At 39.0% G+C, this 23173-nt stretch overlaps 1 protein-coding gene across 1 annotated transcript in view; it reads right to left on the reverse strand.

The window, feature by feature from the left end:
* Nucleotides 1–23173, reverse strand: part of dock3 (dedicator of cytokinesis 3) — a 197212-nt gene that overhangs the window by 107479 nt on the left and 66560 nt on the right. Inside the window, exons 3-4 of the mRNA XM_018747099.2 lie at nt 22428–22468; nt 5779–5834 (exon numbers count right to left, since the gene is read on the reverse strand). Of these exons, the coding sequence (XP_018602615.1) occupies nt 5779–5834; nt 22428–22468 (97 nt within the window). The remainder of the gene's footprint in view (nt 1–5778; nt 5835–22427; nt 22469–23173) is intronic.

Here is a 23173-nt window from a genome sequence, read left to right on the forward strand (position 1 = left end):
TTATCTTTGCCTTTCAAGCTTTTAGCGCTTTCTAAAGCTTGCAATTTTTACACGCTTTGATTCTGGCATAGGCTTCAGACCTCTGCAACCCAGACTTGGACAAATGGTTTACAAAAGGAAGTGAGACTTTAGGGCTCTTTATTATTATAGACGATGAAGAGTCTGCTAAATGAATAAATGTAATGTAAATGAGTCACAAAATTTTAGAGATATGCTTACAAGCTGGTGTGGTTCCTTATGTGTACAAGAGAAGCCACGCCCCACATGGCAGGGATTCTGCCTGCTTTGCATGATGGTCAGGTCACCAAGATTCATATTCTGAAATGAAACATTTTCATAAGGCTTCTTTTCTGAGAGTAGAGAGCTTTGCAATTTTGAACAGACATTTCCCAAAGCATAGATTTCTCACAGAAGGAGCCTTCGCTATACATGGGAAGCCTATGTTCTGCAGGGTTCTGTGCTAGGCCCCTTACTCTTCTCTATCTTTACTGCTTCCTTAGCTCTGTATTGCCTCTCACAGGTTCTCCTATCATTTCCAAACAGATGACAGCCAGTTATTCTCTTTTCCTCCAACTACCACAGAGAAATCCTCTTGCACTGCAGCTTACTTCTCTTTCATCACTCATAAGATGACTTTCCATCATCTATGACTCAGTCTCTCCAAGACTGAGATCCTTCATCTCCCAGAAGTTCTACGCACCTGATGGGAACTCTGTCAAACTGGACAATCAATTTATTTCATCCACTTTATTGGTCAGCAGCCTGGAAGTAACAAGTCTCAAGTTCCTACTTATCCCATTACTTTGAAGCCATAGTCCAGTTCTGCGGACACCTCCTGTAAAACATCCACAGGATCCTTCCCTACCTCTTAGCATATTCTACACACCTCCTAGTCTAGGCCATAGTGGCACCCCACCTGAACACCTGCAATTCCAAGCTATCTAGTCTTTCAGCCTTTGCTGTCAAGTCTTTCAAGCTGATCCAAATGCTGGGGCAAAAGTTGTGTCTGACTTGCCAAAGCATTTCAATGTATTCACCCTCCTCATCTTTCTCCATTCCCGTGCTATAGATTGTCCGTATGAAGACTCAGTTGCAGCTTACAAGACTGTCAAAGAATCTGTACCTTGATACCTAGAAACTCTGAGCACTCCCCAGACTGCAGCAAAACCTCTACACTCCTCCATCATTGGCTGCTTGGTGGTCGCATGCACCATAGGTCAAAAATTGAATGAGCACCTGCTCTCTATCAGAAATGCTAAATCAAAATTCAGTTAGGATCTTAAATGTATGTCTTTCAGACCCACTTCTTTGAAAACCTCCTGAATGCACTAGAAACTTAAAGGAGAACATGTGTCACAATCACCTTTGCATTTTCCATGAATTCTATAAGCACCTATTCATGTAATGTGCACTGGCCAAAATGGTGGTATCGGACAAACAATGTGCTTTTCACAATCACACAACTGCATCTGAACCTCTTCTTCTGTTATGAAATGCACTTTTGTTTACTCTGAGTTGCATTTTGCTTTGAAGGACTTCTGCTAAATGAATATATGCTTTGGGTACTTATGTTAAATGAATAAATGTAAATGTAAAGGTAAATGTAATCCAGCAAGCAAAGCTACTGATACCACTGATACAATTTAGAGGACTTCCTGCATCATCATAAAAGTTTTATGTTAAATTTAATTTGGCAACTGGCCATTTACAGGTAATCCATTTACTGTAGGAATGGATTCAATAATATAAATTTGAGCTGGTTGGACCTTCTGCTATAGCAGCCTATGAAGTTAGATGACTGAGGTTCATCACATTGTGGCTATGTTATACTTCAACAGAGCTGCTACTCAAGAAGCTCATTATCTAGCAAACTCAGATAAATGTTACCAACATGTGTTTATTAATTGTGTTCAGACAAGAAAATGGACTGTCAAGTCAGTTAGGTAGCCAATTCTTATTTAATATACAGGTATATTTGAAATTCCTTGCGACGGACTGGTGTCCCGTCCTGGGTGTGTCCCCTCCCCCTCCGGCCTTACGCCGTGTGTGCTGGGTTAGGCTCCGGTTCCCCGTGCCCCGTATGGGGTGAGTGTTTTGGATGGATGGATATTTGAAATTAATGCATGTCTGACTCTACGCAGAAACTAGAACCTTCCCCTGACAAAGAAATGAGATTACACTCAAGTAAAATGCAGGTAAAAATATTTTTATTACTGCAAATGATTGTTAGCTAACAAAATAAGTCAGACTTATTTATTTTATTTTCACAAGGTATGATTTCAGAAACGTCACCTAAGTTTTTTCAACATGTAAACATTTTCTGGCAACTCCTTGCTTTGTAACATGTTTCTGGACGCCTTACGGAGTTTCTTTATTCACTTTTCTGTATGCTGCAAGGATGAATGACACTGCAGCAAACAAGGATCTTTTCAAGCAGAACTGAAGTGCTTAAACTGATAGAGCCTCCTATCTCTAGTGCACTTAAATGTCTGAAATATTATGAAAAAATAAATGGCTAGTGATCAAATTTCATTCCTTCTGAAAAATCAGTTTTACTTTATACTATAATTAAGTATTGAAATTAGCTAGGAAACTAATTATATAAAATGACTGACTGGTTACAAAGAGGAAAAGAAAACACATTCCATTTTTTAAACCAAAATTTAAGAGTACTGAAGCTAAAATGCAAAGAGAACTAAGAAAACTAACTAAGAGAACTAAAGGGTCACTGTAAATGAAGCAACCACAAAATTAATGACTAAGGAAATTCTGGAAACATATACTAAAATAAAACTCAAAAAAAGCAATGCCTTTATTGTACGTGATGGATTTGAGGTTTAGCATGACAGTCTGCAACAAACTGGTTTTACTTTCAACAACAGAGTATTTGTCTTTGGACACTTCCTATTCTCCTCCCCAACTGATACAGCTATATTGTCATATGTTGCCACATGTCCAATCTACCAGGATAACTTATCATCATCTGTAGCGCAGTCTTTCCAAGACTGAGATCCTCCATCTCTCAGCAGGTCCATCCACCTGTCAGAAACTCTCTATGAAACTCGACAACGTGTTCATCTCATCCTTCCAGGAAGTCAAAAGGTGTGAGTGAACTCAAGCTGTGTTCAACCTGAAAAAAGTGTCCCCGTGTGTTTCTCCTTATTGTGTCTCTCCATTGCAGCTGCTCACATCAAGTTCAAGACTCTGGTTAAAACCTACAGAACAGTAAAAAGACAGCTCAGTGTCTACAGAACCTGATCCATCTCTACTCCACAGCAAGAATGTTATACATTGCCCCCTGCTTATCCCCCACACAAGGGGTCCAAAGTCTAAACCCTGTTGGCTCTGTTTGCCCCAATGTGTCACGACAAAGTCCCTCTGTTCCAGAGAAATGCTGAATCCCATCCAGCTTTCAGAAACCATTTGAAAATTAGTCTCTTTTGGAGCCATTTCTATCCTCAACTCTTGACACCTCTGTAAGTTACTCCACCACCAACTGCTACTCTAGCTGCCTAATTTAATAAAATTTAAAAGATGACAAACTACCAAGTTAAAGTAAAAGATGTACTGGATTGATCTTCATTGTCTATATATCTCATCCAAATTGCTGTTTTCCATGGGCAGCTCCTGATTTGTGGACATTTCTCAACCATGATATTGTGAGAGCTACTAAACAGCTCATACTTCCTTTCAAGAAGAACAGAATACTAATGATGCCACAACTTTCGTTCTGACGGTGGGGCAAAGATATGGCAAAAAAAAGCAATGAAAAGCCAAACAAGTGGTAATGGCACTCTTTAAACATTTCTAATCCTAAGAGTTGTTATCACTCAGTTCACATTCTGAATACTAATCCCACAACAATCCTTCAGATTTTTATTATTTTTGATTTAAAAAACAGCAGCCAAGATGAATTCCCCCTTACCATTTACCACAGAAAGATACAAAACATCTACTAATCAGCATATGGCTTCTAGCTTCTTATATATGAATGTAAAAGTAATACAAAATACACACAGGCCATGTTATTGCTGCCGGGTACGTCAAAGCACTTTAAAAAATAATAAAATGAAGTGAATATGTAGATGGTATTTTAAACTGACTGTCATCTGTGAAATAAAGCTTGGAGATTTTGCATTAAGTGTAAAGGTGTAAAGTGCATGTAAAGAAAGGGAGCTGTACGGTACACCAAAGAGAATCAATCATTATGAAATACATCAGAGAGCACAGAATGTTAACATTAATTAAGAGAATTAAGACAAGGACACTATCCTTTTACATTTCCCAGAAGGGAGTCTTGAAACAGTAAAGGGGTGAAATTTTAATTAATTTGACACTATTCGCTTTTGAGAAGGGTTTATGGAAATCCAAGATTGCCCCACTCTCAGAATATCAAAATTGGAAAACAAACCTTTGAAAACATGTAGATTAAAAATTGAATTTCCGAATTTGAAACTGAATAGGATCACTGTGGTTCATAGGTCCTTAAAACTCTGGGATCCTACAGGTTGTTGACAAAATTGCATTTAAAAGCATATAGCTATAAAACATATAGCTCAATAGACTCAAGATACTTAATGAAAAATAACTATACGTTGCAAATTGTATTAAATTATTATCCGTTTCTCGTAATGAAATCGTAATTACGTTGCTTCACTTCACTGAAGCACTACTGACACATTGTGTTCTGACATGAAAACAATTCCTGCCATTTGCTTGTTCTTATTTTCTCTTAGTTTAACTCTGCTACCTTACCAGCCGATTCAGGGGGAAGTCATTTGACTTGTAGTAAGGCTGTTTACTCGAAAAAAAAAAACATTTAATATTATATTAGTGGTTTATAGAACAGAAGGAGCACTATTAATTGAATGCCTCACAAGTATCTAATTTAAAACTACTTAATTTCATTAATTACCAAGAGCAGATGTGAAAAATTCTATTTCAATCTTTAACAGGTCATGACAGTGCAACTGAAAGCTATTTTTACATATCACTGTAGTCATGTACTTCTTATGAACTGTTTACATTCCGTATATTTTCCCCATAATTGCATAATGACTTAAATAAACAAGCGTCATCTTAACAAAGAGACATAGCTCACATTCCTGCAACCTTTTTAACATAGAAAATCGCATAATCCATAGCAATGCCAGTTTTAAGGTAAAAGTATACTACGGTAATTTGACGGATGTAACAGATAATAAATTGTCCTTACAGCCCCAGCTTCAAAACCTTTATGCAGAAACTAAGCAGCTGTTTTGCATATCTTTTCCATCAAGAAATAACCACAACGTCTATCTTTCAGGGTTTACCGTGTAAGAAAACAAATACATACACATGCATGTAAGCCTACAAACACACCCAGATATGACAGGGGTGCAAAATGACAGTTGAAAGTGAACTTCAAACTGAAAGACTTGAACACAAGAGTAGATCCTGCTGGGAACAATGTGTAATTCTGTACGAGCCAAACACCCTATCTTGTCCCTGAATCCAGTATACAGTGGGTTCCTGATGCATCGTAACTATACCATAGTGTACTTCCGCTTCACCATAAACATACTTGGAAATAAAGCTCATTCAATAAAGCTCAATAAAACAACAACTGGAAACAACAAATCCTGGCATAGCTTTTAGTAAAAAGCACTTAAGGAGACAACATACAGAGGACCTGAACCAATTATGTATGAATGATTGCTGAGAGGGAGGGAGGAAAGAAAGAAAGAAAGAAAGAAAGAAAGAAAGAAAGAGCAGCTTGTAATTCACAAAGGTACTTACCCTCGATTGGTTATAACTGCCTTCTTCAAGTGAACATAGTTTGCTGGGAAGATCCCCTAGAAAAAATAAAGAAAGGATATGAAATAGGACTCTTTTCATGTCAGAATTCTTCCTATTAGCGCTGATGTTTTTCTGGTTTTTTTATGTGTAAAGCTTCCAGACAAAGAAAGTATCAGTCTCAAATGGAGATGAAGAGTTAGCTTCACGTGGATTCTACAAGTTGTCCACCTCAGCTCCATGTCATATAGGTGTGCTGAGCTGGCAGGTCTTCCATTTTAAGTCTGAAATGTTAACTCTTACAGTATGAAAAAAACTGCTAAACTGAAATTCAGATATAGTACAAGAACACTTACCAATCAATCGATTTTGGAAAAAAAAAGACAAACTGAATTGAATGAATGCGTACAACACTGTATCTGCTGACTCTAGGTGAATTTGAACTACAAGTGGAATGATACAAAACAACTACATATTTTTGACGATTTTCACATCTCAGGTAGCTTTATTAAATATAATATCATAACAGGCTTTTAAAAAACTTCCAAAAAATACGATTTAAGTCTCCTGCCGTTAAAATATATTTATTTTAAAAAGCTATTTTAAAAAGTGCGTACCTTTCTAATATTCTAATAATAAGCACAGTATTTAACATTTTGCAAACAGAAAGAATTTGTAAACACTTAAAATAATATGCAATAATATTTACTTGGCAATATGTGCCTGGTCGCACTGCTGAATATAGCCATCAGTTAATCTATATAGACTGATTTAATGGTATAGGTTCCCACATGGCTTTGGTATCTCCAGCATTATTAACATACATAAGATGCCACTTTGAAGTTACTGTCACATGGGTAAAGTATGTTAATGAGATTTCACTCCACATGGTGCATTCCCTCCAGGTTATACTGTATCTCTAACCTGGTCAATACAAACCAACTACGTTTGCAGAAAGACTCTTAGGCTAACAAACTAAAAGAAATAAAGGGGGAAACTGCAACTTGATTGCTTGTATATAAGTACTGAAAAAGCAGCATAGCTGACAATATTCCCAGGCCAATTAGTTTTACCCGTTTATACAGCTGGGAATTTTACAAATGAGGCCAAGTTTGTACACAACAGCACAGCTTCTCCAGAGATTTCAAGTGCATCAGGTTACAAGTCCATCCCTTAACTGCACCATGAACTCCAGAAATGTCTTTTTTTGCTGCATGCTGTAAGATCTAGAATCAACACAGATTTTCATATATAAACAGCACAGTACTTTGAAGAATACCTTAAAAAAGGTGCATAATGAATCGACAGTATATTGAAAGACTTACTGAACAGGAGGACTGAAGAACTCTACTGGAAGTGCGGTTACTGAATTACATATTTCATAGGGAAATACTTAATTTGTCATAAATTTGTTCCAAATCATCTAAGCCATATTTGGTGTTTTTGGAAAAAAATATAAAAAAATCAAGAGTGATCTCAAGGATTGGCTTGAAACATGTACATAGCTGATGACTTTGCACAAGGTTATTTACAGCTTGTGCAGAACAACAAGCTATTCTCAGTTTCTTACATTTTTTTTAGTTTATGCAATTCCAAAGGAACTGACAGTGTTAAGCTACTTACACTGAATTCCCCATTTATAAAGCTGGTAATTTTGATTTGAGCAATTTAGGGTGAGTACTTTGCACAAGAGCACTACAGCAGGAGGTGGGACCTTCAAACCATTCAAACCTGGGACCTTCGAGTAGGAGGCAATCACTAACCATTACGGTACCTGAAGGAACTCAGGGCAAATTCCAGAGGGTTTGAAACAGGGACCTTCAGCTTGCAAGAAAATGCCCCCAATCACTATACAAGATAGAGATCCTGAAATGTAATGTCGGAGTGCAACGCTGAGATTTGAAATTAGCAGAAATATCAGACTGATAAAGACTAATAAAAGTTCATGTGGATAAGCAACGGTAATCTTTAAGTGTTTGTTAGCTGTCAAACATACTTCTTCAAAGGCAGCACTATAATTCAGTTAATCAGCTGGAGACAGCACAAAGCGGAGGGAACATTATTGTTGGAATGAATCATACATGCATAACTTGCCTTCTTCATCTCAAAAGTCTTTTTTGCCATGAAGTCAGAATGACAAAATTCCAACAAATGCACAAACCAAGTGTCCCAACTGTCTCCGCTAAAAACCTGGAGATCATTCTTAGTTTGTTCCCTCAAGCATGTCTTGCTGCTGTCATTTTCTTACAGTAACTGCACATGTCTGTGCATAACACTGTGCAGGATTTTATTTCTCCAGGTCCCCTAAAAGCAGATCAGAGTTCTTTTGGTCATCATTGCTATTCTCACCTGCTTCTGCTTCATTGCTGTGCTCCCTGTCTATTGGTTTTATCTGCTTGATATTTTGGTAAATTGTTGGTGTTGCTTTTGAGTCCTTTTCTTTATCATTAATGTCTCACACTTTCTCACACTTCGTGCATTATCTGCCATTGAGGTCATCGCCCAAAGATTGACCTCTCTATCTCTTTGCCCCTCACCTTCTTAGATTGAGATCTTTGTTATCCTGTACTATTAATGAGGTACACTACGCATTGTTATCACCCACAAAAGCTACACATATTTGAACGTTACTCCTTTGCTGTATGCATGTGTATTAGTTGAATATCTGTATTGTTTTGCTTTTTTTTGTTTGTTTTAACAATGTTCTGGTTAAGTGTCTCAGTAAGGCACGTGCTGACCACAAAAGTACCTTTTTTTCATGGTACCATGAGATATGCGGTGCATCATGTAAAGAAGACTGAGTGGGATGCAGGAATCAGGGAAGCACTTTTCAAATGCCCTCAGCCTCTGTGTCAGAAACCAGGATGCAATAAATGCAATCCGACAAAAAGAAAATGAAATGCAACACTTTATTTTTCTAATCAGCTTCCATGAATCGTGGTTGTATATATTTTGACTAGTCATTACCCAAAATATGCTAACGTTCATGCTCAGTTAATGGATGTAACCCTAAAAAAGTGACAGCGGAAATCATGTCTAAAGAAATACTTTAGAGCTGTTAAAGCATATAATAGCATATACTAATCATCGAAAGGCACACTAAAATATTAACAAGATACAGTAATTCCACTGGTTGCCCTACAAATCAAATTGTATTTACACAGTATAATAACTTTAACCAATTAAAAATTTGAGTTATCATACCCCTTGTTCCAACAACTATCTTTAACTTTTTATTAATCTTACCAAGCATCTGGTTATCACTTGGATTTGGTGCATGTCTGTAAATTGGGTCTTCGACAAAATCAGCTTTACAAGTCACGTAAAAAATGTCCTGTAAAACTTTCACTGAAGTCATTTTCAGACAGATTTAGAAGATATTTGCCCCCATACAGGGTAAATTCTGCCTGTAAGAAGGGAGCACAAGAATCCTGAAAGGGTCTTTTCGGCGATTTACTGCTGACACAGGTCTTGCCAAATAGCTCTTCGAGGCCCCTGTCAGCAACCGTAACCCATGCAACCTACGTTTTCTCAAGAGGCACCAGCAGTACCAAAAGCCCAGGCTGAATAAACGTATGAAAAGCACAGAATGTGTCGTTCAGAAAGGAGGCAAAACTGCCAATGTTACTTTTTGACCACCACAGACCATGCGCTGCCACTCACTCTCCAAATTCTCCATATTGTTCATTTCAGGTAAACTGCTACCTACTGTTTTTTTTCTATTTTATGGCCAATTTCAGCTGAACTTCATTAAATTTACGATGTTATGTATACACACACACTGTCTGAAACCACCTGCTCCGAGGTGGGTGGCGACGAACCGGGGCCGAACCCATCAACGCAGGGCGCAAGGCTGGAGGGGGAGGGGACACACCCAGGACGGGATGTCAGTCCGTCGCAAGGCACTCCAAGCAGAACTCGACCCCCAGACTCTCCAGAGAGTGGGACCCAGCCAAATCTGCCGCGCTACCCCATCCATGTTATACATAACTGCTCAAATCTGTTTTCTGTATTTTAAGGAGGACCCAAATTATTTGGAACACAAAACATACAAAACAATATACAGTATATGCCACGTATTTTCAGCAATCATGTACCATATACATATTAATTATATGCATGAGTCTGAGAGTGCAATTGGACACCATTCTTAATTCCTCCAAGTCCATGCAGTATAACAGTGGCGGGCACTCCATCTGCGGGGCCTTCCCCAAGCAGCTGTTGAAACAGATCATTTTAAACTATTTCTGTGCAACACCATGTTGTTCTTCACTCTTGTTTTTTTTTCCCCCCCTCTTTTCCTCGGGCTTGCAATTTTAAAGCATCTGCATGTAAAAATTTGTCATTACACCAGCTGAAATTTAACCAGTCGGCTATGAAGTCCTGGAGGCCACGCTCACTGTGGTATACCACACGAAAGCCTGTGTACTGGATTAGCATGCAATGACCTGGGATAAGATGCCCTTGTTTGTCTCTCTCGCGGACCCTCACAGTTCAATAGATGGGGAAACACACATCTCCACTTCTTCTTTCAGTTTCTAAAAATATTTGCTTGGCAGAAAGGTCAATGCTAAGATGAGTGAGAATAAAACATTAGGCTGAAAAAAAACTGCTTTTTGCTGTGCAACCTCCACATGGCAGAATCATTCCAGGCAGATGTTTATCATCTCAAATATCTAGTCACAAATAATTGAACACAGTAAAAAACTGATTGTGACATATGGAACATAAATGGCCTAAAGTGAATATCATTTCAGTCGTCCTGATTAAAACGCATTTTCTCAACGTCAACAGGCCTTGCTGGATTTGATCAGTTTTTGATGTCTTTCAACAGCTTGACAGCTGTGAAGAGGAAAAGTCCAGATAGATGAAAAAAGGCCGTCAACAATCCTGCTCTACAGTGAACTTTGTTAGTAACCATTGCAGGTCGTTGTGTTTAACTACGACTCAAGGGCAATTTTCAAAAATTAATAAGGCTCTTTTTGTTTTTTTAACTCAACACTAAAAGCACACAAATCCATCCTAAACCAAAGAGAGCAAAATGCATAAATTCAAAAGAAAAAAAGTTTGTAGTTGATCTGCACTTACTTTCAAATGTTCAAAGGGGATCACAGCAATGCTCATTCGCAGGTGTGCATCTCAGATAAATGTCGGAAGCAGCATCTTGACCATGCCCACGCACAACTACATGACCTTAATTTCATGCATGGTCAATAGGGTTCATAATGAATATGGAAAATTGTACTGGAATATTCTAGCCTATCAAGAATACCTTTCCGGGTGAGACTGGAAAACATCAAAGAGAAGAGTTTTGCAATGGTCATACACAAAATGCATTTGCAAAAGAGCAAAAAGATTCATAGGGCTACTGTATCGCCCTTTAAACTTTAAGGTGTGATAAGATGGCAAAACTAGAACTTGAGTTTGCAACAGGAAGGAATCCTGTCTATAACATCTTAAAGAGATAAAGCAAGGAGAGCAAATTCCAGTGTTTCTCGGAAGTGATCAACCGTCATTGTACAAGTGCATCCTATAATTATATTAACATCTCAAGTGATCATTTTAATTTAAGTTTCACTTTTACTTTACAACAATAGTTACCCCAGAAATAGAGATTTTTTTGCTCAGAGCCCAGTGTAGTGGGCAGGTATGCTTCCTCCCCTAACTCAATCCAAATGTGAAAATAAACTGCCTCCTTATTTAGTTCTACCCCCCTCAGATTTGTGCCCAATGATTCCCGATTAGGCTCCGGATCACTGTGACCCTGCTCAGGACAAGAGGTTATTGAAATCGGATGGATCGATGGATTATTGCCTTTTTTTTTTTTCCACAAGGACTTTGGTTAAGTTTGATGTGGAAAGGGGCTGATATGCCTTCTGACACTCTTCTGCTCCAGAGAAGTAGGACACCTGTTGGTCGCTTGGCTCCCACTCTTCTGTCTAGTCTGCCCCATACAGGTACTGCCCAGGTTGCCCAGGTGTTTTCACACTATTCACCGTCCCTCTACGTTTCAAGATGAATCTGTAAACAAGAGCAAACTGAACTGTTTGGATGTAGATCGAGCAACAAGCAAACACAGTGAACAGTCCCTCAAGTCAGCAGCTCTGTTGAACACAAGGGCTGAGGGGCTCATAATGTTCCTCATAATAAACCTTTCAACTAAGGCAAGCTGTGAACCAAGACCTGATCATTCAAATTTGATTAAAAATTTGTCTAATTTGTTTAGTTTGTTCCCTTGTGGATTTTTTTTTTTTTTAAATTCTGGTTTGTGCATAGTCCAGAACTGTGAAATGAACAAACTTTTTTAACAAATGCAATTTTTGCAATTTGTCTGCCTACTGCAACAGTGTATGAAATCTATTATTACAATAACACTGTTTGCAAAAATTTTACTGCCACAGCTCAGGAAAATTTAATTCAAGCTAAATGCAATAAAGATATATGCAATTGAATATAGTAGTATATACAAAATAAAAACTTTACTTAGTCTATCGGCACATAATGAGGAGTGTGTCCTCCTGTGAAGACCCTTCTTCACAGTGCACCTCTCTCACCCCTTTCTTTCCCTCTTTTTGCGAGGGCAGGTACCATTCCCCATATCCCGGTCCGTCGCTGGATCTCCACTATACTGTATCGACCACTCTGTTCTGCGTGCCCCGCACCTGGCGGCTCATTCTGCCCCTTCTGAAAGCCCTTCCATTTCCTCCTCGACGATCGTCCTCTAACCGCTGAATCATCTCTCCCCTCCTCATCTCCTTCCTGCGTACGCATGTGTGTATGAGCGCCCATGTAACAGCGGGTCCCGTCTCTTCCGCCACGAGTCATGATCTGCTCTAATAAGCAGGAATTCATCTCCACAGAGGGCGCTGATGCAGACTGGCTGAACCAGGATAACATGACATAAGAACAGATGTGATCTATTCATGAGAGAAACAAAAGTTCAACAAAACAAAAATAAGTGGATGATGCTGACGTCTCTGAAACTGCATGCTATGCTGGCGCATATATGCTATTTACACCACACTAAAGGGCATATGCTGTTGCTAATTGGAACAACAATAATTATTATTAACCTTTATTTAAGTGATTGCTTACAGTACACGATAATCAACATTTTAATAATGATTCAGCCATTTACACAGCAGGACATTGTTGCAGTTAAGTGCCTTTAACAAAGGTGCTGCAGCAGGAGTGGGACTCAAACCAGGGTCCTTCAGGTTGCAAAGGAATAGCAATAAATTTATCTCAAATATACAGAAATACGACATTTACTGCATAACGAACCTAGAAATATGAGCAAGCCTTAGCGATTTACAGCAGCTATTCAAACATTTATGGGAAATTCTTGAGATCCGGCAACTTCCGTACAGCCTCTGAACCAATAAGAGCAGGGCATCACAAGTAATAATTATATTTTCTATCAATCACATGGGGGAAAACTTATAAAATTCTGTACTTTAAGATGGCTCACCACTTATAAGACACCGAGCCGCACTGCTGCAGTCCGTTTCTCCGTCATATTTATACATCTTCACCGTACACTGTAGGCGAGACAGGAGAGCACACTGCGCGAAGAGCCACTTCTGTGTGCTTTAGATATCTGAGCCCCATCAGATCACTGCTCTCCCTGTCTTTACTCGAGATGCGTGCGCAGGTCCCAGTCCCCCGACTGCCCGTCTCACCTGCTACACTTTCTCCCGTGCCTCCAGTGATGGAAAACGACATGAGGACCATCCCTCCCCTCAAACCCCTTGACAATATCTGCAGGCCTCCTATTAAAAGAAGGTTTCTTAAAGTCCTGGTACTGGCAGAAACCATACCAGCAGCTGGTGTTTGAAAATTCCACATGAAAAATGCAGAAATGTCCAGATTTTCTCTGTTATGTGCTCTGCGGAGGACAGAAATAACAAAGTATTTTTTTTAAAAAAACCAAAATGCCCATAATTTTCATTATTTCAAGCCCCTCCCCACCAAAAAAAAAAAAAAAAAAAAACAGCTGGAGTGTGGAAATACCATCTGCAACCGAGCTGTACATTTCTTTCAACAATGTAGTATAAAGCCACAGTGACAGCAGTATTTAATTCCTCAGACTTTGTCCAGGTGTGGAAAGAGTCCAACAGTACTTTGAGCAAACAATACATGAATAAAGGATATCAGAAGGCTTTCTCTGCTTGGCAACTGGCAGAAGAAAGCCATTCTTCCAGATTCCTTTGGTGGCAGACTGGATTTATCATACGCGGATGGTGTGACAGAAACTAGGAGGGACACATCTGAAACACTTGTCCGCACCGTTTTATTCTACTTTTTTCTTTAAATGTGATGTGAACAAAGAACAAAGGCATAATTGCAATGCACACAAGTAAAAGTATATAATTTAAAAAAAAAAAAAAAAAAAAAAATATGCCCAGGACGGCATGTCTAGGAAAAGTAGCAATTATATCACTGTTGTGTGATTATTCATCTTTTAATAAAAAACCTATTTTGTTGCTTTCTGTTAAGACGCATTGTTCGGTCCAGAGAAAGAGCGTGCCACTCATCTGTCAGTCGAAGCGTGGCTTTTCGCTGCATTCATTGTATGGCTTGCGTCCTTATCGTAAGGATTTTAGTTTGCCTGCGCTATGTGTGTCTTTATTACTGTCAAGCCGTGGAAAAATTTAACTGGAGACGACTAAGAACTTTAGTTTTAATACTAAGAGGACCATCTAAGTGTGTTAACAATTTACATTAACAGTTACATAGAAAGGGTGGCATGGTGGCTCAGCGGGTAGTTCCAGCGCTTCATATCTTCTGGGCTTTGCGTTCAGATGTCGGTGAGAATCTGGTTCGGTTTGTACGGCATTCACGTGTTCGTCTGAGCGCCACTCCAGATGCTCAGGTTTCCTCCCACCATCCAAATCATGAGTTTCACATGAACTGGTGTATCTAAATTGCTCGTTGCGTGTATAAATGACTGTATGTGTGTGATGACCTTGTATCCCACCCAGAATGTACCATTCCTCACACCCCGTGCTTCCAGGACAGGGTCTGGACCACCGCGATCCTGCATTAGGGTGGCTGGTTATTAATAACGAATAGATTGAGTTACACAGGGAGAATAAGAAAAACTGCAACGAAGACCGCTTTTTGATTTTTTTATGAGCACAAGTAAACAGCACCGGTCACTTCTCAACACACAGAGGTCTTTGTAACAGTTTCTTTCTCTGGGGATGTCACCGAGGTGGTGTTCAGCCCTTCAGCTGAACCCGAATCATCAGCATTAAAGCAGCACAGCAGCACTTAGCAGGACTGTTATGCCTTTAAGAAGATGCTCCGACACCCACACCTACAAAGACACAGGAGCACTTTCCATCCCGCACCCCTGCTCCTCTCCCACTCCCACACAAACACAGAAATACACACACATGCACGCACAAGAACAGCACACAGACTTAAAAAAATTAAGTAGTGACACAGCTGGGAGCCCCTTAAGAGAACGAGAGAAGCCTCCGTGTACGGTAATAAATTCCGCTACTGTACTCCCTGTGGCCGTGTCTCGTACCCGCAGACACGTACACGTGCACACATGCTTGAATGTAAATGGTGACAGAGCTGGGAACTGAGAGAGTTAAAGAAGGGAGAAATGCCCCGATGTATTAAACGCTGACTGCTATTGCCTCTCTCTTCTTTCTTGCTCCCACACAAACACACAAACTCGCACACACGCGCAAACTTAAATAATGACAGAGCCCTGTACAGCGTCATTGAGTAAGACAACTCTTGTGAATTCAGCACTGCTATTCCCTGTCTGTCTTTTCCCCTCCCACACACACACACACACACACACACACACACACACAGATGCAGTCAAACTGAAATACCGAGACAGCAGGCAGCAGCGCGACAGAATAACAGAAGCCCTCATGTATTAAACATTGCTTTTCCCACACCTCCACCTCTCTCTCTCAGATACACACACACCTCTGCACGTGGGCACTTAAGGCAAACCGGTGACTCTAAATCGTCCTTTGCGTGTATGTGTGTGTACGTTAGACTGCTCTGCTGTATAAACGGGTGAATGATTGCAGGAAATTCACCGTAAGTCACCTTGGATAAAGATCCGGTGTCATGTTGGTGGAAAAAACTCCGCCAAATGAATAAATGTAAATGGATGCCGTACACTTACGCACACACACACGGACACGCTCCTAAACGGCAACGTAAGTGGGAGAAACAGGGAAGAGGGGCCCCCAGGTATTGAGCATTTCTATTCTCTCCTTCCCTCAGTCCTTCTCCTTCTCTAAATATCTCTGCACTCTCGCTTCACCATCTGCCAGGCCTCAGTGACAGGCCCCATCTCCAAACTTGACCCTGCTGACTCCTTCTGCTAGAAAGCACACTCAGTAGGTGGGCCATAGTGGGCGGATAATAAAAAATTCAGTTTAAAAAAAAAAAAATTAAATCACAATTTATAAATATTGCAGAAACTGCCACATTATTAGATTTATGTGTAATTGAACTGAAAACAGTTATTGATAATATTGCTCAAAATATGAAAAAAGGAAAGAAATCAGAGGAGAAATGTAGATGCATCCAGGAGGCTCAACTGTAGGAAGCAAATTCTGTCATTATTATGTTATGCCTTTATAGCTGTGCCACAACTCCGAGATACCAATATGTTCCAGGGCGCCAGTGATTCTGCGCATCGTCACAGTGGCTGTGTCTCTGAAATCCATCACTGCGAGCCCCCTGGGGGAAGAGGCGTCATTCCCAGATATAGCGCAGTAAATCACTGAGCCCGTGTCCATGCGTACAGCCCCCTTTTGCTCAAGCTTATGTTGCAATCATTGAGGCCGTGATATATTGCCATCAGTGTCCATTATGTGTTTTCACGTTATAACCTCCAAGCTTGATTTGGATGAATCAAGTACATATTTCTGTGGCAGATATTTCTGAAAAACTGTTTTTCCACATAATTTCAAAACATTACCAATGAAAAACTGGAAGTAAGTTACAAGTTATAAAAACACGGCCGGCGTTAAGTAATCCGAGGTAAAATTGTGTTAAAAATAAGGATTTAGCAGATAGAAGACAGTTTTAAATCAGGCATGACTACTGATTTTTTTTTTTTTTAAATGGCCAGATGATAAGCATTACTATGCTGATGATTATGATTTTTATAATGAATACAGTAGTTCCTCAATTTACGAACACAAGTGAGGCCGAAGGTTAGTTCATAACTCGATTTCTCTGTCACAGTTAATAAACATCCTTGCATTTATTCTACATTAAACTTAAAAATTATTTAAAATAGCAAAAACAATGTTGGAAAAAATAGATTCGTGCATCTTCATCAATCCCGATTGCTGACCGATTCATCCCACAAACTTGTGCAACATTCATCAGCTTCTAGCAACATTTACTGTATGTATTATCTGCACAATAAATAAAAGCTTAATAATACAGATATCCCATAATTTACTTATGAGTAACAATTTATTAAAATTTTGGATATAGTCAAAACAAACAAAAATACCTTAAAAACCTCCTGATTTTCACATGTAATTTCACTTAAAAATGAGAAGTTTTCATTTTAAAACAGTGAAATTAGAACCAATTTACATTGACTTTAAATATAAATATCTTCAGTCCACAAAGTTCTATTCACTGCCGATTGTTGACCAGTTCATTCCACAAAAATATTTTTTGTCATAATGTTTTGTCATCTTATTGATTACTGACACTCAAGAAGAGAGAGACAGTAAACACTGTGGAACTAAAATGAAACAAGTCGCACGGCTCTGAGTGCATTTTACTGCCAACTAATGGCTGAGTCCAGAAACGCAGGTTTCGATCACTGAAAGAAATTTTAGACAAAGTAACACTGAGAAAATTGTAATTTAAAATAAATCACACTGAATTTTTTTGTATCTTTGTAAAGTCATAATTTCAACATTATTAACACTTGTAATGATCTAATTAGATTAAGATCCTGTCATCAGCTCCAAACAGTTGAGAAAAAAACCTTTTTTGTTGAAATCGTGCTTCAAGAACCTTCAACACAATAGAGGATGGATACATGGGTCCATCATGGGCTTCATACCCTAGATCCTACTGCTTCAGTCTAGGATACAGACACTGTTCACCAAACCAGCTTTAAAAGAGCACCGAACATTTACTATAATCTTACAGACTGACTTAAATCATTTCACAGTCTCAACATTTGTTACAATACGTCTTTTTCTCAGTGAATGCTCAGCCCTGGCCTGTATCCAGCATGGAGTAGCCTAGCATCACCTCTATACAACAGACGAATACAAACGGAGGCAGCAACAGCAGGATTGTGGTCGCTGAGCAAGGTGGAGCAGGTACATTCAGCAGGGCTCTCTGATGATCTGCCAGCTTCCACGGACCTGGAGGCAAGCACCGCGTGTCCACCTGGGAGAGCTTATGCTTCACAGCCAGCTGCAGATCACATGGGTGTCCTTCCAGACATACATCCTCTACATCAACGCTTCATATAATGAGTATATTGGAGCATAACTGGGATGTATCTGAACTACTTTTTGTGGCGGCCTAATTTTCTGGGAGGCAAGAATAAGGTATGTTAGGTGGGAACCTGTGATTTTAACAGCGTCACTACTCACGATTGGACTGATCTCTGCAAAGAACATCAACGAAAAATCAAAGGAGTCACCTAGTGTAGTGGTTAGAGCTACTGCCTTTGGACTTAAAGGTCCCATGTTTGATCCCTACCTCAGGCTGTAGTACCCTTGAGCAAAGTACTTACCCTGAATTGCTCCAGTAAAATTACCCAGCTATATAAATGGATAATTGATTGTGAGCATGTAATAATTGTGACCTTAATGTTGTAAGTTGCTTTGGAGGAAAGTGTTGGATAAATGTGAATGACATAATATTGTATAAAGGCAGGTAGTCCTTGATTCATGATGTGCAACTTCAGACAACCTGGCTTTACCATGGGCATCCCATTAACCTTATTACATCATTCTTGGGTACCGACGTTTGCTTTTAAAACCTAACTTCATCTTCGTCAACACCTACAATACGCCGGCTAGCCGCGCTGCACGACATCGATACCTATTACTGTTTGGGACTCGGTGAATGTTTGGGTGACTAGCAACAACTGCATTTCGATTACGAACATTTTGTTTGTGTTCTCACAGAGCCGGAAAAACGCAGAAAGGATTTAGGAATGAAAGCGAAAATAATAAAAACCTGAAAATATAATAATAATGCTGAACTTTAAATTATTCTTATTATTACTCTATATTAGTATTATTCATTTATATATAATGTGAAAATTTAGTGGAAAAAAAATACAACAAAGCCTTTTTATACAGCACAGCTTTCATGCATGTTAATTGTTTATAAATCCTTAAGGTTTATACAAGACAATATAAGTGGATATTGAAGAATAGAAATAATAGCAATAGAAATAATTGTAATGGAAATAACTGTTGTTCACGTTTAATATTTTGGTGCCTTTCAATGGCAAATTATGTATTTCTTGGCACTCCGTGATAACTGAAGCAATAAGGAAAATCTTAAGGGGCAAAAAGTCTCATAAAGACGAATTTTCATTCATTAAGTTGCCTGAGGTCTTACATCCCTGCTTTGTATTCTGCGTATACTATGAGATGCTCCTTCCTATGTAATCTGTCCATTACTTTACAAAGGTCACTGCAATCACAGGAGTTCCTGGAAGCTTTTATTAGCTGAGTTGAGTTCACTTTTCAGTTTTTGAAGGTTTCAGCTTCTCAAGGACAACACGTCCTTCTACAAAGCTGACAGGAAAAATGCTCTGAATTACTTTTGTTAGACTGCATTTGAAATTTGCCATCCTGGGCATTCACTAAGATTATATTACATTATATTACATATGAAACAGGACTTCCACTCCATCAGCACCACAACTCCTGTATTTATTGTACTGATTTTTTAAAGATGACCGCTCCACTCTCTGTGTCACTGTGTCTCATTAGAACCGTGTATCTTAAAGACAAACACTGAACATAACACATACACAGCATGGTAATAAATGAAATACCGGTGCTGTGCTTCTGGTTTTTTTTTTTTTTTTTTCAATCTGGACTTTTACCAGAAGCAATAAATTCTGACTGAAAATATACAAAGTGCACTGCAGTAAAATGTTTGATATTAACAGTGTGCATATCAGGACAAGGTGCTATTCTGGCAAATTCACTACTTTTACAGATTAAATGCGCTGATTTAAAAATAAATAAATGGTACCCATTTCTACACAAACATCTAACAGCAAACTAATCCCTCATCTTTCATGTAGACACAGATAGTCCAACGGTGGCCTGTTTCACATATTAATGAAACAAACAAGGCCTGAAATAGCAGCGCTCCCTTTTTAACTGTCAGGCTGCCTTCTCCTTTCCTTTCCTTTGCATCCACAAATGCTACATGCTCCGCATTCACGTGTTTCAATTTAGGCAGTTCCCGCAGAGCTATTGTGTGTCCACACTTACTGGAAAAGCCCGTTTTCGGCAAGAAAGATGGGAAACAAGCGGCATTTTCGCCGCTTGCCTTCAAAGCGCAGCTGCATCTCGGTTATCTAACTACCTCACTAACAATTTATGTAACACACTGTGGCAATATTCTGGCCACTTGTGCTCAGATCTTGTAAGGATGAAAATATTTATTGAATTTCACAGCATGGTGGGGAAAAAATATAAAACTATTATCGGTAATTTTGTGTTCTTGCAACATGCACATTGTGAGGAGGCAAAATATACATCTGTATTATCGTTGCTAGGATATTGTGGAGTAAAGTTGTGGCTTTCATAAAACACAAAAATTATACACTGACCATATTCCAGCCAGGTTATAGCCCAAGTCTTATAAACCACATTTTTTGGTTGGAACATGATGTTCTACTGACACTGTAAGCTATTCAAGAATTATGTCACATTCATATTTGCCAGCTGCACTGAATAATTTTATTACATTTAAATGTGGTAAATGTGACTGAAAAAAGAACTCCATACATTAGATCAATATTATCTGTATGCACAACAAATATAAAAATAGGAAGGCATAATATATCACCACACTAATAATAGGATCAAGAGGACCTTAAAATCCTCTTTAAAAAAGGTCAGGGTGGAGACTGAAAAAAATGGGGCAGTGATTAAATCAGAGGAAAACTAAGGTCATGGAAACTGGAACAGCAGCAAACTTTAGTGCTGACAGTAGAGGCAAAGAAATCATTGACAATTTCTGTCTCTCGTGATCAGGGATTGAAAACAAAGGATCTAGCAGTCGAGAGACACACAGGACTGGGACACAGCAGAGATGCGAGGAAAGATCTGAATAGAGTACTCAAATGTGAGGACGTATCTACAAGAATGGAGATTAAAACTGTCCGGGCAATGGTGTACTCCACAACCCTATAGGGGTGTGAAAGTTGGACAGTCAACTAGGCAGAACATAAACTCCACTGAACTGTGGTGTTGGAGGGGACTTCTAAAGGCACCATACATGACCAGGAAATGTAACAGATGGATGCTGGATTAAATCAAAGCAGAACTCTCACTGGAAGTATAAACAAGGAAACTGAGGTTAGCACACTTTGGACTTATTATACAAAGTACTTGGGATGCTTGGGAAAGGTGAAAGTAAAAGAACAACAAAGAAAGAGGACACCCTACATGCAGCAGAATGTAGTCAATCACAGCAACAATGGACACATGCTTGTCAACCCTAAGGACACAAGTGGAGGACAGAAGTTTCTGAAGGCACCAAGAGTCTCCATCAACTCAACGGGACTCAACAAAAGATTTAACAAGTGTTATTGTACTGTATTAGTTTTATTGTAACTGGGGATCATTAGTAATTTTTATCCTTGTTGAGAATGTCTTTTTTTATGAAGAATGTGAACTTTATTCATAATAGTTGGATAAACAAAGGTTAAAAAATACACGTTTATGGATTACTGCCCTTTTTCTGAATGCTTTTGTATAGGTGTGTGTTGCTGGGCTGAACTAAGGCATCCAAATATAGCAAAGGACGATTTAAAGCCCGTTTCATGCCGTTTCCTCTTAGCAGAAAAGACAGGAAGGTTCTTACACCTGAGCTGCTTCTCTTCATCTCACTATACTGAACAAAGCACATCACGCTGTCCTTCTGCTCTTTACAAGATCAACAGAAAATGTATGCACTTTGGGTAAAGCTGGCAGTTTCATAACACGCAGACATGCTCATTCCAACAGAACTTATGAACGAAGCTGTAGGTGCTTTGAAAGAAACATTTTGTAGCTCATCTGATAATAAGGGACAATGCAAATGTTTCCGAATAACTAAAAACACTGTAAAAAGTGTGAAAAATAGCTGAATCACAGCTAAGCATTTCTGACCGGAAATATGTAATGCAAAAAGTGTCCGTCCTCATTACCTTCTGTGGAACAGGCTGCTACAGGTAATAATGCCATTTTAATTTCCCATTCATTCTCATCTCAGATCAACATTTAATGGAGTCAGAATGATGAATACAAAGCAAGGTAAGGTATTTAAGGGGTCTGAGAGGATAAAATAATAGAAGATGACATCAAAAGACCTCTTTTCCTGTACATTTTGTACTATACTATGAAAACAAAAACATTAAATATTTTTTAAAAATTCTTTACCTTCACTGTGGGCTTCCTTGTTGAGAAACCTCTGTACCATCCTGTAAAAGAGCAGAAGATACACTACACTTAGTACAAAAGCGACGTCTAATGACCCACTAAATTATTAAAAATCCTACTGACTATTGCTATAGTGCTTTTCTTCAGTTGCATCTTACATAAGTATTCATGGGTCTTAAGGGCTTGGAAGGAAACCATCTGCAGCAAACAAAGTCACAAGGAATATCAAACATTTTGGACAATTATGTACAGCACGTGCACATTGATTAATGCATGAGTGCTTGCTGTCAGGCTGCAATAACAGTGATGCGGCATACCAATTTTTCCATACTCATTTTTCAGCTGTTCATGGCCTCTAAAGAAAGCAGCTGTCTTCAGGGCAGCCTCTTGACTTAATCACGATGGCATCCCTCCCACTTCCCCACAAACACAAACGCACACACGCTATTTCATTTCTACAAGTGCAGTAAGCCATGTACTGCAGTCCTGAAAAAAGAAACGTGAAAAATACAACATAGTGGACCTATTGTGTTGTTAGTTGAATTTTTTCACCAGTTTCGGTCCACGCGCCCTAACCCGGTCATACATTTATCAAAATAAATCTGATTTTTACTGGCTAAAAGTTCAGAGAGCACACCATTCTCAGCCAGATGGTTCACATGGCACTGCAAGACAATTACACGGTTTCTGCTTTTGAAATCATCTTTTTACTGTAAGCTATTTTTCTATTAAATTCTCACACACTA

The sequence above is a fragment of the Scleropages formosus genome, chromosome 22, assembly GCF_900964775.1.
Source record: "Scleropages formosus chromosome 22, fSclFor1.1, whole genome shotgun sequence".
Lineage (NCBI taxonomy): Eukaryota > Metazoa > Chordata > Actinopteri > Osteoglossiformes > Osteoglossidae > Scleropages > Scleropages formosus.